Here is a 19,562-nt window from a genome sequence, read left to right on the forward strand (position 1 = left end):
GTACCAACGGACGTTGGTCGGGAAATTCCGGGTATCGTCGAGAGAGATCCTAATTGGGGTTCAACGTGTATGTCACAGCCCCCTCCAGTACCCCAAGAAGTTTCAACGCCATCGAACGAACATTTAAAATTCTATCGCATTTTTTCGGTTTGAGTAGGATCTAAGTAAAAAAAACATGAGCAATTTCTTTTTTTTTCGTCCGTCGTGGATTGCATTATTCATTTTTGTTGTAGGTATCATGATTCCCTATATTTTGAAGGTTTTGTTTCTGTTTTTTAATGTAGTAAAACTTTGATCCTGTCGATGTGACTTATCGTAAATTGTAATTGTAATTTACGATAGGGGAACGATAGGGGAAGCTGCTGTACCCACGGACGGTTGTACCAACGGACGTTGGTCGGGAAATTCCGGGTATCGTCGAGAGAGATCCTAATTGGGGTTCAACGTGTATGTCACAGCCCCCTCCAGTACCCCAAGAAGTTTCAACGCCATCGAACGAACATTTAAAATTCTATCGCATTTTTTCGGTTTGAGTAGGATCTAAGTAAAAAAAACATGAGCAATTTCTTTTTTTTTCGTCCGTCGTGGATTGCATTATTCATTTTTGTTGTAGGTATCATGATTCCCTATATTTTGAAGGTTTTGTTTCTGTTTTTTAATGTAGTAAAACTTTGATCCTGTCGATGTGACTGGCTTGCAAAACCAAAATGGTGTACCTTTGTACCCAAGGACACATAACCACATGTACCCACGGACGGCAATTTTTAGTCTTCTTGGGTCACACGTGAGTCTTCTTACAGTGTGAAGTACCTCAAAATGGTGCCTTGTCATCAACGTCCGAAATTTTTTCAACAAGATGATGAATTTGAAGTAGGGCTTGAAGATATAGTGTTGAAGTAACAACCACCTGTAGTAGGATCTACAGACCGTCAATCCCAACTGTTTTCATTTGAAGTCGACTTTTCTGGATTTTTGTTGGTTTAATCTACATTGAGTTTTCTTGTAATGGGATAATTTTTGTTGAAGGTTTCAATTTGCATATAAATTGAGGTTATATGTAGGTACATAGAGAGCCGTAATATCATGATTCTAGTTATTTTTTTAAACATATTAATTATTCATAACGTCATTAACTCTCTTAAGAGTAATAACTTTTTTAAAGAGTTCACTGATGTTATAAATTAAGGGAAATTTAAAAAAGGGAAAAAATCTTCGATTAATTTTTAAAGTTTAATTTCTGTTGGATATTTTATTTAATGTTATTTTCAATGAGTGTTTGAAGTATTTTAATATAAAATGGCTTCTGAAAATGTATCGAGTATAATTGAGTTCCTCAGACCTATTTATATATTATTTTTTTGCATGTCCATGGGTACAAAGGCACCTGTCCGCGGGGTGAACGGGGTGTTGTACCCACGGACAAAAAAGATGATTTTTAAGAAATTGTTTTTGAAGTTGAAAGCTTTGAGATTTTCACCTGACAAAATTTGCCAAATTAGATGATAAGTTTTAGATTCTGCCAAAAAAAAAATTCCGATCGATTATCCATTCCCTGAGACCAGCAAAAATTGAAAAGTAAATTTTGTCCGTGGGTACAGCAGCTTCCCCTACTAAATTTTTAGCTCGATCAGAAGCAAAATTAACATTAAAATCTCCGGTTAAAATTAAATCAATTGCATAATAATCTTCATTAACTAATCAGAACCTTCTTGTGTATAATTTAAAAGCTGTTTAAGAATAAATCGAATAATACTTGAAATACTTTTGCTTGGAGATATATATACGTTGGCAATAATAATTTGTTGCTTTGCTTCACTGAAACATTCCACTATACACATTTCACCAATAAAATAGAACCGATTTCAAAATTACTCTAAATGAAAAATAATTTTATTCAGACTACTTTCAAACATAAGTTTTGATGTCGGCGCAAAAACAATAGATTAAATGACGCGTCGTTTCTAAATATTTCGTTTATTAGAAAAAAACACTCAAACTTACGCAACATTTTAGATTTTACTCTGCGATGAACAAATTAAATATTTATTTATTATTTTTGTTTTCTCGGCCGTCCCCAACCCCCGCGTTGCGGAGTCCGCGGGAATGAATCTCGTTTAAAATATGTACACCTTATCACAGTTCAAAACCCTTAATGAAGCGAGATATTTTTAGTATAACTAATCGCAAAAATGTTTTTGTTTTGAAAATAAATTTAAAGATTAAAGGCTGTTTTGAATATATATTGTTTACAATGTTATTGGTATTATATTGTATTATTAAACTCACCTTTCGTTAGGAGATTGCGTTATGTTGCGACGATCATCCATCTTCTGTTACTTTTTCTACTATCACTTAACGCTTAAAGCTAACCCAAAGAGTAAAGAAACACAATTTCCCCGACCATGCGTGGTTCTGTCGTATGTGCGAACGAAAGGAATGCCAGACGAGAGTTGCGCCGTTACGCGCGTTATGTCACAAATCGGTTTACCCTCCCATAAGAAGTTAACACTTCAAAAATTTGGAGATAACCGGTACAAATAGTAAAGAAACCTCTCGTCTGTTTTGGGGCAAGAGATAGAATAAGTAGCCCTGGGTAGGTAATGCTGTATAGTGTCATTTATAAAAAAAAGTTCAATGACAAAGAATGTGACTCCATAATACATTTTGAAAGCTTAAAGAGATATGTCACTGATGTTGTATCATATATAGCGGGATTTGTTGTTAGAAAATTGAAAAAAGTTCTGAAATGTTTTGAGTGCATTGAGAAGTGTGTAAAAATTCTTGCACTTCAGACATAATTTCAAAAAAAAAAGGGGGGGGGGGCTTACAAAGCCTAGGAAAGCCGTAGTAATCTTGTACAGAATAGCTGAAATAAGTTTCCGACGAGCACAAGCTGAAGGGAAATTGCGCAACTACAATACTATGTCGTTACTTTTGTCGTATTGTTTCCCGGAAATCCATCCTAACATTTTTTCTGAACTTTTGAAACACGCGATAAACCAAAATCCACTTGAAAATCATCGAATATTTTTACTAAAATCTATTTTATTTGAATATTTAAAAATTAGGCTGCACCATTATGCGAAACAAACAACTGAAAAACTCCCGGATAGGAGAATTAGAAGCAAAAATACAAAAGAAATACTATTAAAGGGTCAGTGAAACTGTAAGCAAAATTGTATCCATTGGTGACTTTTTTTTTAGTGATTCGAGGTGTCCACAAGAGGGGGATGGATGGCAGTTATTGCACAAACTAAGCTAATGAAATTTTTAGCGGAAGGTTTTAACGGGGTCTTTTTTTGAGGGGGGGGGGGCAGGACTACGTGGCATTTGAGGCGGTGCGTTTGGAGGGATGGGCACCTCCAAGATTATGGATTCATGATTCTAGTTTGCATACTCAAATAATTAAAAACAAATAATTTGTATAGTTTATTTCTGATAAACAGGAAGTCCTTGTTTCTGGTTTTTTGTTCTAAATAAAATTTAGACAGTAAATATTGCAATCGTGTGTTTTATTTTAAATGAAATACTCTCTCAATATTCTATTGTATTATTTGCATAAGACATTATGAATGCTTTCTGGTAAATTCATATGCATTCATTGCAATTTTTTGAAACTTTTAGAAACTAATTTGGAACAAGTGGAAAATTTATTTTCCCATTTGCCGTTCCTGGATTAAGCCTGTAGCAGACTGTGTTTATACATTGAAAGACATTCATAATTTACGTAAAAATTATTTTTTAAATTTTTGTCCTCCCTCCCCCTTCTACCCCCATGTAAGTGTACGTTAGATTTTTCACACCCCTCCCCCTCTTCTTACGTAAGATTCCATTTCGATTTTCAAAACAAAAAAAGTTGTTAGAAAAGAATCAGTTACACTGAAACTTCCTGTTTGACGTTCATCAAAGATTTTTATTTTTCGAATATATTATATGATGCGATATTAATTAAAAATAAAATATACCATGCATAGTGCAATTTTATTATTATATTTTAGACTATTCATTCTTTATAAAACAAGTAAAAAACAGCTCATCCTAATACGTTTTTCCTTCCACACAAATGAAATATGATCCCTGCAAACCACTAGACCGCCCGATTTCTAATATAAAATATCAACTTGGAAAATATTAAGTATGAATGGGCTTGCTCTCCCCCCCCCCTTGAAGTAAGGGTATGTAGAAATTTTTCTAATCCCCCCTCCCCCTCGGGACCCTTACGCAATTAATGAATGGCCCCTTGCAAGTAATCTTTAAAAGGTTTCAAGAAGCGGAAAGATTAAAATTGTCAACCTATCGCTTGCAAACACTCGCCAATAAATTTAGGGCACCAAGGAGCAAGAAGTTTGTGCTCCCCACGTGACCCGTGCTCGCGGCAGCTTCCTCCCGATTTCAAAGTGGAATGCAGTCTCTACCCATCTTCACTCTGAGGTTTTGAACGATACAGAAGTCGCACACCGTAATTGCATACCCCCGTGAAGGAAAATAGCGTATTCATACACACAGTACTCTACGGAGACCCTACACTTAATTTTGACGTAACAATTAAGCATGGTTACATTATTTAGGGAACAAAAACTATTTTAGCCTAAGCAATTTAAAAGAACGGCAGCGACATGATGCGCTCACCTCAAAACACAGCAAAAAGTAATCTACTAATTGAGGTTCACGATGTACACTGGTTAAAGAAATCTCGTTGTGCTCCCGTATTGCGAGTTTAATTGCCATTTTCTATAATCGGAAAGAGTGGCATCTATCCCCAGTTCGGCGACTCTTCAAATGCATATAAGCAACCTTTAATGGGGTTACTAGTTGAGTATAGTTTTGAGACTCCTGATTGGACAGCCGATTCAACTGAGTCGGCCGGGATTTTCCCCCTATCTAATGCATTTGAACAAATTTCATTTTTCAGAAGTTCTGAATTCAAGTTTCCTTCTTCGAATAATGTCTACACCATATCGTTCCGAAATGAAACATTGTTTAGAACAATCAAAACAAGCTGCAAAAGAGATCGATGACGTTTTTACGTGGTAGCCAATCAGCGGTCCCCAAATTTTTACATGATCTCTAGCAAAGTAAATGTTATTTATATGCCTCCCACGTCCCACCATATAGTTAAAATTTTGCAGAGGTGCAAAGTTAACCGACATGACTCAAAGTTAACCTGAATGACTGAAATACTTTTCATAACTATTACAGTTACATCACTACCGGATGGCGAGAGTCTAACCCTGGTGACACCCAAAGCGGATTTAAGAATTCATAAAAAAAATGCAACTTAGGAATCTTCCCCTAATGTATCATAAATTACATATCACCTATCAAATTTCGACAGAAATAGAGCACAATATTGTGGGGAGAGGGTTGTTGTATTGCAGTCAGGACACATTTTACACAAAATGTATCCGCAATTTATACGTGTCTCTTAAATATAAACTTTTGCGACACTACAGAAATAAAAATGAGTTTCCTCTGAAAATTGTCCGAGTTTCCTGCTTACCTAAAACATTAAAAGTTTTTTTTTCTTGGGAGGAGGTGACCTTGGAACGCCATCAAGGTTGCCAGATTTAAGGACAGTAAATACGGAACAGGCTTCTAGGAGTGAAAGGGGAGGGAGTGTTTTTTTTTTTTTTGAGGTTGAGGGCAATTACTGGATATGGTATATTTTTAAGGGTTGCTTTCCGACGTAGAACGTCTCTTCATGATAAATCTGAAAAATTCAATCGTAAGAAAGCATTAAACCTTACAAAATGTCGCCGATCAGAGTATAAAAATCCTTTTCATTGCGATTGACGACGCATGCGCAGAGATATATTTTATTTACATTAGTCGATGCGCCAAGAGGAAGCAATCATTCTGCGCTCATAGTCTGCAGCCTAAACAAAAACCAAATTAAAACGAAAATAATTTTTGCGTTTGCTGCCACATGATTTTCTTATTGCTCTTTATTCATTTTTTTTTTTTTTTACTTTACCGTTTTTCCCTTAAAAAAATGTCTTGTTTGGTAAAATATTGTTATAAGCCAGAATACGGGACTTTTGCCGTCCCGTATGGAAGTTCCCCGGGACGCGGGACAATTTTACAAAATACGTGACTGTCCCTTGAAATCCGGGATGTCTGGCAGCCCTGAACGCCACTGACTAACTACGGTCTAGGTTTAGTAGAGAGCGAAATATCGTAAAATAAACCGATTAAAATTTCTTCCATGTGATCTAACAGTTGTTTCATCTTACTGAAATCGACAATAAGCACGAGAGGATTTACACTATCTGATTCGTTTTGATGAGTGTGAAAAGAAAATGAAACCTTTCTTTCACTGATAAAATGGCGGTATGGGTTGATATCTTATCGGCAAGAAAAGTAATCATGTCTTGTTTACTTACAAAATTCAAATATTAGTTCTCTTTTCCGAACTATATAAATAATGACATCTTTATTTAAGGTTTTATTTAGTCGTTAACTTGCTTTCTTATCTTACATAATTTCAAGGAATCACGCCTTTGTACCTTATCTTTTATTAATGTATGGGTCATGTTATCAACCTATTTATTACTAATCCACTAATTTACACCCATAAAAATAACCGATTTTCCATTGTACCGATCTATACATTTTCACCTATTTCATTTTGTATTCAATATCTTTTTAATTAACTTTTGATAAGGTAAGTGAGCCAAACGTGGCCATAGTTAAACTTTGATGAAATTTTCTGGTTAAGTGTATTTGACTGTTTTTTTTTTTTTTTTACGTTGAATTTTACTCTTATGTATCTGTAACCAATATCAAGTGAAATTTCTTTTGTAAGATAAAATTTAACTATTTTGATAAAACAATTTTAAATTTGTAACTTGTGGGCCATCAAAGGAGCATTGTGTTCCAAAGGTGGCCCATGTGCTAAAATCAATTTTAAAATGTAAAACAAAAAAAAAGACGAACTATTTTTACCACTAGAAGAGTAATACAATGTTCATTTAAAAGAAATAATGTAATTGAAATGAAACTGATAGGAAAACAATGCGGAAAACATTTTTTCGATCCTTTACTATCATAGCTACTTATTCTGAAGTACTTTAAAAATGCTTCTGACATAATTCTTGCTGATTCTTTACTAATAGTAAAGCTGAAAGTCTCTCTATCTGAATCTCTCTCTCTGTCAGGATCTCTGTGACGCGCATAGCGCCTACACCGTTGGGCCGATTTTCATGAAATTTGGCACAGAATTAGTTTGTAACATGGGGGTGTGCACCTCAAAGCGATTTTTCGAAAATTCGATTTTGTTCTTTTTCTATTCCAATTTTAAGAATATTTTCCCGAGCAAAATTATCATAAGATGGACGAGTAAATTACCAAGTTATCATAACGTGAAACCGTAACATGGGCAAGCCAATTGGCGAGAAATTCACCCTACATTATTTGTAAGTATACAGGCGAACCAAAAGACCTTTTAATCTTCTACTACGGGCAAAGCCGTGCGGGTGCTACAAGTCTTATATAAAATGACCCCCTGGATCCAAATATGATCACCATTTTTCCCCTACACGTCCCACATTTTGGAAATGGCGCCACCCAACAGTTTTCGACAGTCTCACAGCCATTATTTTTATTTGGAGGGGAAGGGAGCGTTATATTATCCATTAACACTCTTCTGGGGAGCTAGAGAGCTGCAAAGTTCAAAAGCATGAAAAATTGAAGCAAGTTGGAAGAATTATGGGATGTATTCCCCCCTAAAATATTTTTTAAATCATCAAAACCGACCTTTTTTTACCACTTGTTTTACAATCTTTGCTCCTATTTTTTGCATAAAACCGGAGCATAGGACTCACTTTTATTTGCCCCATATCCGGGAAACAATCTCACGTTGTAAAAAACTTTGAAAAAAAATTATTGGAAGCATCACCTTCTGCAATCTGCACGCAGATCTTCAGACTTTCTGACTACGCAAAATGCGATGCTCCCTTTTTTTTTCCTACAACGTAAAAAAAAACAATCAGAGAGGGGGCTCATAGCATTTTATGCTTAAAAATAAGGGAAAAAATTGTTTAAAAAAATCCTAGGAAAAAAGGATCGGTTTTGATGAGCTTCTAAATATTTAAGGGGGGAATATCCCCATGAGAGAGAGAGAGTCTCCCCACTTGCTCCAAATGTTCATGCTTTTGAACTTTGCAGCTCTCTACCCCCTCAGAGGAGTGTTAATGACTACTATAATGCTCCCTTTCCCTTTAAAGGAGGGAATTTTCGGATGCTGCAATTTTCGCGAAAATGGAGATATCGGTGTTTCCGCTTGTAGAAAATTTCGTGTGTTTTATATTCACAGAACCGAAAGTTGAAAACTCTGCCACGAAAAAAAAAATTACAACGAGCTCGCAAAAATAAGTGCCTTAGCAGAAATTTAAACTTACCACTAAGCTAAAGTTTTACTATTTGAACTAAAATTATTGAAATAAAATAATTTTCATGATAAAAATTTTCATTTATTTTTGGTAATTAAGTTATTTATAAATCAGGTGCACTCACGGTGAAGTAGATTCAACTGTGCATGTTGTTTTCTCTGGCACAAGCGTCCAATTTCTCGCTGCCTTCACCATCGATTCGGCATTGATGAGCCCGAACCCAAATCTGCTGTTGTACATCAGCCCAGCAGCGTTCCTCTTCCAGCCTTTGTTATTCTTTAGGTGAATGTACTCCGAATTCCAGGCGACCAGATGTTGCACATCACGCCATGTTAATTCAGGGCTTCAGTAAAAAAAAAAAAAAGAATAAAGTAAAAAAAGTTCTACAGATGGAAATTGAAAAACAAAAATGAAAAAAGAAATATAAATATTTTTTCTATCACTAAAACTTTCACTTTATTTTGCCAGTTGGAAAGTTTTAACATATTTTTCATCATTCACAAAAATGAGTTTTTGTTATTATTTTTTAAATAAAAAGATATACAAACTATATTACATTTGAAGTTAATGTGATACCACAGTAAAATTCCAACCCCCTAACCCATTCCCACCTCATGAAATACTAAATACCACTTTAAAAGGGAAACTTTTAAATGATGTTGGTGTTATTAAAGCAAATAAAAAAATTAGTTATCGTAATCTTAAAAAAGTATCTTATGTATTTCTGGAAACAATCAATACCATCACTGATGATTGTAAAACATTTTTGCAGCTATTTAAGGATAGAAAAAGTAAGTTCACAAGACATTTTAAGTTAGTTTGCATGCTTTCCCATTTTAATGTTATATGGATGCTTCACTTGCCAAATCGATTAACTCCATAAAACAAAAAGTCGAGAAAAGTGATGAAGAAGATAGTGTTATCCATAGGAGTGAATGGGCCTTCGTGTTACATTTTCTGCCATCGCAGGATCAGAAATGTACTGCACCAAAACTTTAATATAAATTCACATTCTAAGCATTGATTAAGCACTATTAAAGCAAAAATGACGATTTTTTTTTAAAGTGGAGTTAATCGATTTGGCAACTGAGGCATCCATATATGAGTCCTTTTTTTTTAATATTCAGTCAAACCCGCTTAATGGAATAGCCATTTTGCCACGAAAAAATATTCTAATAAGCGGGATATTCCATTTACCGGGATAAAAACAACGCATTACATTGGTTTGGTACATTGAAAATGTATTATATTAAGTGGGATATTCTTTTAACCGATATTCTAATAAGCGGGCTCGACTGTACAATGTGATTCGGAACAACGTGTCAGAAATGTGCAAGGAGGCCAGGCACATGGGCTCAAAGACTGACACAGGAAAACGCAAAAACCGTTAGAAAGAATGAAATTTTTTCACAGAAAAGTAAAGTTTACATAACGTAATACGTTTACAAGAACATTTAAAGTACCTACACTCAACTGACGCTATCCGGCGCTTCATATCTTCCCAACATTCAGCGCCCTCTTGCGCGTCTGATTGCGCATGCGACCCTATGTTCTTATATGATTCTTGTTTATTAATGCCTGACATCCATGCGCATTTCTGACACGTTGTTCCGCATCGTCCTGTATATATTTGACAAAAATATTGCTTATTGTGTCAGAAGCCTATTAAATTCGAAGGTTAGTTTCTACAAGTGCTCGAATTCGTCATTCATGCTTTTCTTTTCTTGACTGACAGTCATTTAAAAACAAATGAGAATTTTTACTTCCAAGAAGAAAACAGTGGAAAAATGATATCACAATCATTTTGCAAATTGTTAAACATTATGTTCCAACTACCAAGTTTTTTGATTTACAACTTAAATAGAAAAAAGTTGTTAATCGTCAGAATACTTTTTGCTCAAAACTGCAGGAAAAAATTAAATACAAAGTACTGATGAAAAGAACAAAATAAAACTGAATTACAACAACAACAAAAAAGCCCCACAAAATATCAAAGTTAAATAATTGATAAGAACAGCAAACTAAAAATAATTTTAGCGTAAAACTAAGCCAAGTTTCTTTTTGTTTTCATTTCTTTTTAAAAAATCATTTTTTTTTTCATTTTTATTTTCTTTCTACATTTCCATTGCTCTTATTTTAATTCTTGGTTTTTCTTACTTGTTTTTTTTCTTTTTAAAGAAAGTATACAACACCGGAACATACTTCTGTGTAATAGTTATATGCCTATTTTTTCAAACAATCGCTTCTTCACTGTTATTTAGGTGCAGATTATTTCCAGACGCTCTACCTGATCTATATTTGAAGTACCAATTTTATTGTGACAATAATGGCGCTATATGCATGTTCTAACGCATTCCAAAAACGTTAAGACGCAACGTACTGCCGTTTTTGTTAAAAATGAGCACCAGTTTACATCTATTTTTTATTTGTGAAACAATTTTTCTCTGGACAAATTCTGAGCAACAAGCACTTACTTACACTTTAAAACTATTTGCGCCTTAGTAAAGAACTCGGCACAAGTTTACTAAATCCCTCTTCCACATTTCCTATAATCTTAAAGTACTCAGTTTCCCGCAAGTTTACGAGGATTTGGCAAGAAAAATAACCCCAGAGAGAGTGTTTGCTAAACAGATTGGCTACAATCCTCGAAAAGCCCAAGCAGCAGGTGATCCGGAAAGCTGGATATTAAATCTTTTTTCCCTTCCACTAAAACCGGGAATGATTACTTACTTCGCTTCCAGGACTAAAGCAATAACACCGGCTGCTAAAGGAGCTGCTGCTGATGTTCCAGTGTGATGGACGGTGCATTTATTATGAAGGTCTGTAGTGGCCTGCAAGATTACGAAAATCCGTGATCAGGAACACGTGGCGACTATATAAAGTTGCTGTATATATATATATATATATATATATATATATATATATATATATATATATATATATATATATATATATATATATATATATATATATATATATATATATGTACATACATACATGGTGTTCCGCTTTAATCTTTATTTTCGCAACCGTTAGTCCGAGATGTATACTTCCAATTGCAAAAATGTTCAAAATCAGATGCAGAGTTAAGATATTGAAGTTTGAAGCATAAATAAAAACGAGCCAAAAAATACAAAATTTAGCTGTTTATACGGGCCCTGGGTCCCCTAACTAATATTTAGAGAAATAATCTCCATTGAAAACTATTACTGACACAAAAAACTTGACATTTGTGCTAACAAAACTCAAAGAGAAATTCCAATTCAAAGTTTTAAGGGACCATACTGAAGATGAGATTGGAACTTATCGCCCTTTCAGAAGAATGACAGGTCGTCAAAGCAAGAAAAACAAAGTATTTACATTTTTCATTGCTATTCAAGAATAAATGCAAATGCGATGAATATTGGTCGTACTAATTTCAAACTTTTTGTATAAGAATTATTTCTCAATGGAGATTACTTCCCTAAATATAAGTTAGGGGACCTAGGGCCCGTACAAAAAGTTAAATTTTGTATTTTTTGACACGTTTTTATTTTTGTTGGGAATTCCAAATAATATTATCAATTATTTACGTTTATTTTGATATATTTGGCTTTAATTAAATCCCTATTTTCTTTTATCTTACAAAGTCACAAATGCTAATTTCAATGTTTGTAACGTATTTCCCGATCTTAGACACGTGCGTGCCTTACGTCATGAAATGACGAAGTTCCTTTTTCATTTGATTGGCCGCCGTTCTAACATCGGGAAATGCGCATCTCAAATGCATGTCTTGTAGTCCATGCAAATGACTCTGGCTGGCTATATATGTTGCTTCGGGTAGCTCCGTCTCTCTCTCTCTCTCTCTTTTAAGGCGCCGTATTTTTCTTGGACAGCCAAGTCGGCTGTTTGCCGTCATGCTCTCGATTACGCATTTTATAATTGTAAACTTTTCCTGCAAACCTTAAGTTCAAATTACTGAAACCTCGATTACATAAACGACTCTTCATTAGTCATATTACAAATTTATCAATAATGGTTTTGCATGTTTTACTAAATTATCTATGCTTAGAGAGAACTTATTTTGTAATTTCATATTTCATATGTAAATAGCTCGCCAAGGATATCACTGTATTATATCACCATGGAGGAAATAAAAAGACATAATTTCAACCACAGGTATTGTTTTCTGAAAAGGACTCCAATTACACTCTGCAACTCAAAAGGGCACTAATTAAATTAGTCATCGGTGCAATAACTTCGTTGATATAATCTCATCGCACAATACGGTTATGGGCCCAGTACCCTCCTTGTGTTTCATATTTAGAGTTGATGAATGAAACTTACATTTCCTGGTGATTTATAAAATTTATCAGACGGCGAGCCCTGAAAATTCAAAATGGAAATCAGAAAACTAAATTAGGACAACTACGCCACATGGACCGAAGATATGAACGCAGTCCTGATGTCAAAGAACTGTTAGAGACTAATTTCCGGAAGCGAAGTAGAGCCAGCAAAAGATTCCGCCTTACTTCAAGATTTCCGTAAAAGAAGCGATAAGGCGTACAGCCTGATTTATTTAAATGTAAGTTCGGAGTACAAAACACTAATCAGTGATGTAGAAATACCGAAAGAAGCTTGGAAGAAATTAGAAATCCATTTTAGACCTGATTCAAGAGCGAGAGTAATCGGCCTCACAGACGAGTTTTTTTCATGCCGAATTGACGAAGGTGAAGAAATCAATATTTACGCTTCAAGATTGAGAAAAATAATGAAACAACTTCAAGATGCCGGTAAACCAGTTTCGAGTTACTATTAAGCTTTTCAACTTATCCGATACTTACCTGCTGAATTCGAAGGAATAGTTAGTCTATATACCGGCGGGAAGACGCTGATTTCACATTCGGCAAAATTCTTAAGGAACTTTTAGCCGAAGAATCCCGGTTGCAACAAGTTTAGAGAAACCGCAGTGAATATTCAAGTTCTTCATTAGCCGCCTCCCGTAGGACTTTAAATAGTACGAAAGTCAAACAGTGCAAGTACTGGCATAAAATTGGGCACACAGAGTCAAAGTGTTTTAAAAAGAAGAGGTCAAAAGAAAATAACTTCATATGTTCTGCATCAGTAGCTGAAGAGGATCTAAAATTGTGCCGGGTCCTGGATTCGGCAGCCTCAAATCACTTTTGCAATAACAAGGGACTGTTTCGAGATTTCCAGCCCGTGAAACAATATAGTATGGCTACCGCTCTTCAAGGATCCACCTGCAAAATCGAGGGAAAAGGAACAGTGGTCATGATCCTGAAAAACAAAGGTAACACCGAAAGAGTGATTTTAAATAATGTTCTGTATTCTCCCAAATTGCGCAGAAATTTAATTTCAGCTTCACTAATTGACCGTGCTGGTAATTCTTTTTATTGTAGAGGTGGTAAATTTATTGTGAAATCTAAATGTAATAGTCGAATCGTTCTTACAGCTAAATTGAAAGATGGTTTTTATATTGTTAATCCTACGTATCCTCATTTTGATGCTTTTGTTAATTTCGTACAGAATTCCAAAAATGTTAAAAGTAATGAACGTGTGACTAAAATTTCAACTTTAAAAAACGGTGCTAGCAAATCTAAAGCTTCGGTAATGAAAAGGAAAAGTAAGACTTTTGCGAAAAATAAAGCAGATTTAAATTCCGACACCAGTAACTTTAACGAGAGTTCAAAATATAGCCAATCTGGTGAAATTAAAAAAATACTAATGTTTCTAAAAGTATTTTTACGGGTGTTAAATTTAATGAAATTTATAATGAAGCGCAGAGTCTTAATACCATTCCTACACCCGTTCCGGAATTAGGAAAATCGAGTTCTGCAAGTTCGAGCCAGATTCTAGATCCCGCAAAAATTGTCTGGATCAGAAAAGCCGTTCTTCGTCCAGATAAATCGCGTACGAAAATTTATTATTCAATTGAGGGTTCAACTGCTAGGTTACGTTCACACAAAGATGTGGAAAAATTCTGAAATTCCCGTAATATTGAGTATATGAAGGAAAATTTTAATTTTGGCCGTAAAAATCATTTTTCGGGAATTGTTGATCCAGACATGGCGGAATCTAAATTATGACTAGAATCTCGCATTTTTTCATTGTTCCGATTGTTATTTTAAATTTTAGTATGTAAAATGAAATGGTTGCATTATCAGTTCGAGATAAAATGCACATATTCACATGCACCTTCAAGAGAAACCATTAATGTATCACAGCCACAAGGATTCAAGGATCCTTATAAAAATGAATATGACTGCAAATTTTATCGAGCGCTATGTGCTGTACACCAATCGGATAGAGAAAAGTTTACTGAAATTAACAACGTGCTACTAAATTTGGGTTTTCATAAATTATCTTGGGCAAATTGTGTATATACATTTGAAAATAATATTGTGTTAATACTTTATGTTGATTACATTGTTGTGTTTTGTAAAAATGAACAATATTTAAATGATGTCATTTTAAAACTCCAATCCAAATTTGATATAAAAATGCTAGGAAAAACTCGCAAACTTCTAGGAGTTGAATTTGAAGAAAGCAACGGTAATTTGTTCATTCACCAACAGACATACATCAACAAAGTATGTGATACTTATAAGAATTTCAATTTCCCAATTGTTTCATTGCCTATAGGAGTTGGCACATTTCTTTCAAAAACCCAATGTCCGGATTCAAAAGAAGAGATTGAAATGGTTTCTAAATTTCCCTATCGTAACATTTTGGGCTGTATTGCTTTTGTTGCGAGTAGAACACGGCCGGATTTAAGTTACGCCGTAAATATCTTGTCTCAATTTCGATCGAATCCAGAACTTATACATTGGAATGTTCTACTTAAATTAATCGGGTATTTAAGCTATACAAGCTCGTTAAAACTCTGTTTATCGAATGTTTCCGATTTGAAAATTGAATGTTTCAGCGACGCTGACTTCGCTGCAAATCGCGATGACAGAATTTCAATCGGTGGTATGATTCTTTTTATCGACAAATCTCCCATAATTTGGAAAACATTCAAGCAAAAATGCGTCAGTTTATCCACTATGGAAGCGGAGTATGTGTCGTTAACAGAGACAGCGAAAGAGCTTATCTGGATTGTTCGCATTTTGAATGAAATTGTAAATTTAAAGTTAATCAACTTGAAACCTAATTTCAAATTACTCTGCGACAATCAAGCTGCAATTAACTTTTCAAATTCTTCGATAGAGAACTGTAGAACTAAGCATATTGATATAAAATTACATTTCTTGAGAAATTTAATTGATTAAAATTTGTTTGATTTAAATTACGTTAATACGAAACAAAATTTTGCGGATCTTTTCACGAAACCTTTAAATAAAGTAAAATTAAATTCTTTTTTTGAAAACCTTTTTGGTTTAAAAATTTCAAAGTCCAACAGCACTTGAGTAATTCTTGGCAAATTTTTCTACTAACAAAACTTTTCTTGAACAAATGTAATTACTTTGTCTTTGAAAATGAAATTTAGTATATTTGTACTTGTTCATATGTACTTTTGAATCGTATCTTTCATTTTCTCGTATACCTACCGGACATGACTTTCTGGAGCAAAAAGGACTTTTGAAGCTTCAACCTATTTCTGATGTCATGCCATGGACTTCACATTTTTAAAAGCTTAATTGCATTTGAAGAAAAAAAAAATTGTTTGCAATATTTTGATACATTGTACTTTGCAAGAGGCGGGCCCTGTTGGGAATTCCAAATAATATTACCAATTATTTACGTTTATTTTGATATATTTGGCTTTAATTAAATCTCTATTTTCTTTTATCTTGCAAAGTCACAAATGCTAATTTCAATGTTTGTAACGTATTTCCCGATCTTAGACACGTGCGTGCTTTACGTCATGAAATGACGAAGTTCCTTTTTCATTTGATTGGCCGCCTTTCTAACATCGGGAAATGCGCATCTCAAATGCATGTCTTGTAGTCCATGCAAATGACTCTGGCTGGCTATATATGTTGCTTCGGTAGCTCAGTCTCTCTCTCTCTCTCTCTCTTTTAAGGCGCCGTATTTTTCTTGGACAGCCAAGTCGGCTGTTTGCCGTCATGCTTTCGATTAGGCATTTTATAATTGTAAACTTTGCCTGCAAACCTTAAGTTCAAATTACTGAAACCTCGATTACATAAACGACTCTTCATTAGTCATATTACAAATTTATCAATAATGGTTTTGCATGTTTTACTAAATTATCTATGCTTAGAGAGAACTTATTTTGCAATTTCATATGTAAATAGCTCGCCAAGGATATCACTGTATTATATCACCATGGAGGAAATAAAAAGACATAATTTCAACCAAAGGTATTGTTTTCTGAAAAGGACTCCAATTACACTCTGCAACTCAAAAGGGCACTAACTAAATTAGTCATCGGTGCGATAACTTCGTTGATATAATCTCATCGCACAATAATTTTTACTTCAAACTTTCAATATCTTAATCCTGCATCTGATTGTGAACATTTTTGCAATTTGAAGTATACATCTAGAACTAACGGTTGCGAAAAGAAAGGTCTTGCAGGTTAAAACGGAACACCCAGTATGTATAAATAGATATATACATATATATATATTTATATATACAGGGTACTTCGTCTATTTTGTGGATAAATCATGAAAAATAAATAATTGAACTGTTATCAATAACACTTTAAAATAAGTTCTTTGGTTTTAAACTTCTGTTCAAATCACGGTCAAAATACTTTAAAAAATCATAGTTTAATTTATGCTTTATGGTTTAATCAACCACTTGACAACACCAGGCTTTAACTGAAAAAAAAAATAAAACAACAAATAATTTACCATTAAATGTCCTAAAACATGGATAAAAATTGTAAAAATGCCTTATTATTCAAGTAGCAGTAAAACTTTATTGATCATAGAATTAAAAGCAGATATTTCCATGCGCACTAAACTAAAAAAAAAAGACCTAAGGTCTGCTGTACCTCTTTTGACCTTTTTTGAAAAAAATCTGTGATTCCTTTCACCGCTTTAACTTACAACGTAATGCATAGAATTGAATTGAATTTGGTACATTTATCTAACCCTCATGTGGCCTTGGTGCTGCTTAGTTTCCGGAGTCAATTGTTGTAGGGGATCGCAATCGAACATTTTTCTCCCGAAGCTTGACTACTATGTGTCAAAAAGTAAGGCAAGAATTCAAGCGAAAAATGGTTTGCGGGTGGGCTTTCATAGAAAGAGGTGCTAATAGATTTTTGGCACCAATAGCTCCAGAGAGATGAGCAATCGAATGTTTTTCTCGTGAAGAGTGACTGCTTAAACTCCAGGAGGAATGCAAGGACTTGCGTAAAAAATGGTATGCAGGTAGACTTCAATAAGACTAGCTGTTAATGTGAGACGAAGCCGATTGCTTCAGAGTTGTGGTGTAATCGAACGTTTTTTTCGTGTTGCTTGAACTAATGTCAAGGCACAAAATTGTGCTAAGTTAGTTGTAACAGTACATAAACTAGAAAGCCCGCCAAGACAACAGATAGTGCCTATCTGAGTGCCATAACACGCAAATTTGACATGTCGCTGAGGTGCCAAATCTTGGTGTGTTTTAATGATGCGTAAGTAGCGAGTACTCATATCAAATATGTAGAAGAAAGTTTCATGGAGGTCACGGCGCATTACTTTCTTAAGATACGTTCATTACAGTTGGCAGTGGTACCCTCAATGCATGGCAAGGCAGAATACGACAACGTGGTAAAAAGTGTTATTTAATGGCTACGTGCGTACGACCATATGGTGTAAAAATTTCCTTTCAAACTGAAACGCACTTGCCTCTCTTTAAGCTGTGCCACATACCCTAGGCGGCATTGATATAAAGCGTACAGTCTGACCACGAAAAATATGGAATTGGGTAATCGACCAAGTTAAGGCGGTTCCATCTGAATGAATCTAGCACGGGAGAAATGAAAATAGAAGAAAGGATTTTGATGCACGCGTTTTAAAATGTCACTAGGATCTTATTAATTTATTGCATTCCCTAAAATAAAACGAGGGGAAACAAAAAGTTTCCATGGAAGCAACAAAAAGAAAATTACATGTTAGGCATTCTCGCTGGTGCACTGAAGTATTTTTAGCTACAAGTATGAAGATAATATAAAGTAAGCTTTTTTTTTGTTATAGATATTCCAAACTGACAAGACTAAAATAAGGAGAAGATTTGTCTCTGGATGCTGCAAACAAGCTGTTCAGTATTTGCTAATAATCCTACCTTTATTTTCATTTTAAAAATAATTTATCACTCTCAGACATGTACTATGTTTATTGGATTTTTATACAGTGAAAATAAATTCATACTTTTTTGTCACAATTAATTTTTTACAGAAAAAGAAAGAGATAGGAAGAAAAATGATGATAAGATTTAAATCTTAATGACAAAAACAACTGAGGGGTAAAAATGTTAATTGCTCTTTTACTATATTTGTGTCTGAGAGAGAAAAAAAATATGCACATAAACAGCAAGAGGCGATGTCCTTAACGTCTTGGCTCACTTATTTCTGGAGAAATTTCAGTCTCCCTACTCCCAGCGGTGACACCACCAGCCTTCCGCATAATCCTTCCCCCAGGAAAACATTAGATACTGTCCAGAACAACAAACAAAGCGATACTCACAATCTTTTGATCCGAATACGCCCCACTGGAATAAGCTGTTGTCATGGTAGATGCACATCTTTCTCCATACCAGGGGAAATCGCCCCGCTGACTTGCACTGCCCACTGACAGTGTATAAATAGAATTGGTGTATCCGTCGCAGTTGCAGTTATCTCCTTTAGCTCCTCCGTTCCCAGATGCCCAGACATAGATTACGCCTTTGCCCGATCGACCCTGGAATGAGACAAAGTAGAAAATACGGATTCGAAGCTAATGAAATGATGTTGACCACAACAGTAAGGTTGCCTAATCCAACAAAGAGATTTTTCAAAAATTCACTGTAAAACGTCTGTATCGGTTGCTTATTTCTAAAGATAAGAATTATTTTGTGAAATCTGATCAAAAAATACTACCATAAACAAGACTTGGGAGTTACTTCCAGATCAAAATAAAATTACTTTTAATTTCTTACATTTTTCAGTTTTCACCTACGCCTGTTACAATTATGAGGTACATTCTTTTTTAAATTTAATCTTTTTTTTTTTTTTTTTGC

At 34.6% G+C, this 19,562-nt stretch overlaps 1 protein-coding gene across 1 annotated transcript in view; it reads right to left on the bottom strand.

The window, feature by feature from the left end:
* Positions 1-19,562, bottom strand: part of LOC129225309 (neuroendocrine convertase 1-like) — a 141,653-nt gene that overhangs the window by 26,193 nt on the left and 95,898 nt on the right. The window contains exons 9-11 of the mRNA XM_054859900.1: positions 19,031-19,243; positions 11,121-11,221; positions 8,515-8,733 (exon numbers count right to left, since the gene is read on the bottom strand). Of these exons, the coding sequence (XP_054715875.1) occupies positions 8,515-8,733; positions 11,121-11,221; positions 19,031-19,243 (533 nt within the window). The remainder of the gene's footprint in view (positions 1-8,514; positions 8,734-11,120; positions 11,222-19,030; positions 19,244-19,562) is intronic.

This window comes from Uloborus diversus, chromosome 6, assembly GCF_026930045.1.
Source record: "Uloborus diversus isolate 005 chromosome 6, Udiv.v.3.1, whole genome shotgun sequence".
In the NCBI taxonomy this organism is placed as follows: domain Eukaryota; kingdom Metazoa; phylum Arthropoda; class Arachnida; order Araneae; family Uloboridae; genus Uloborus; species Uloborus diversus.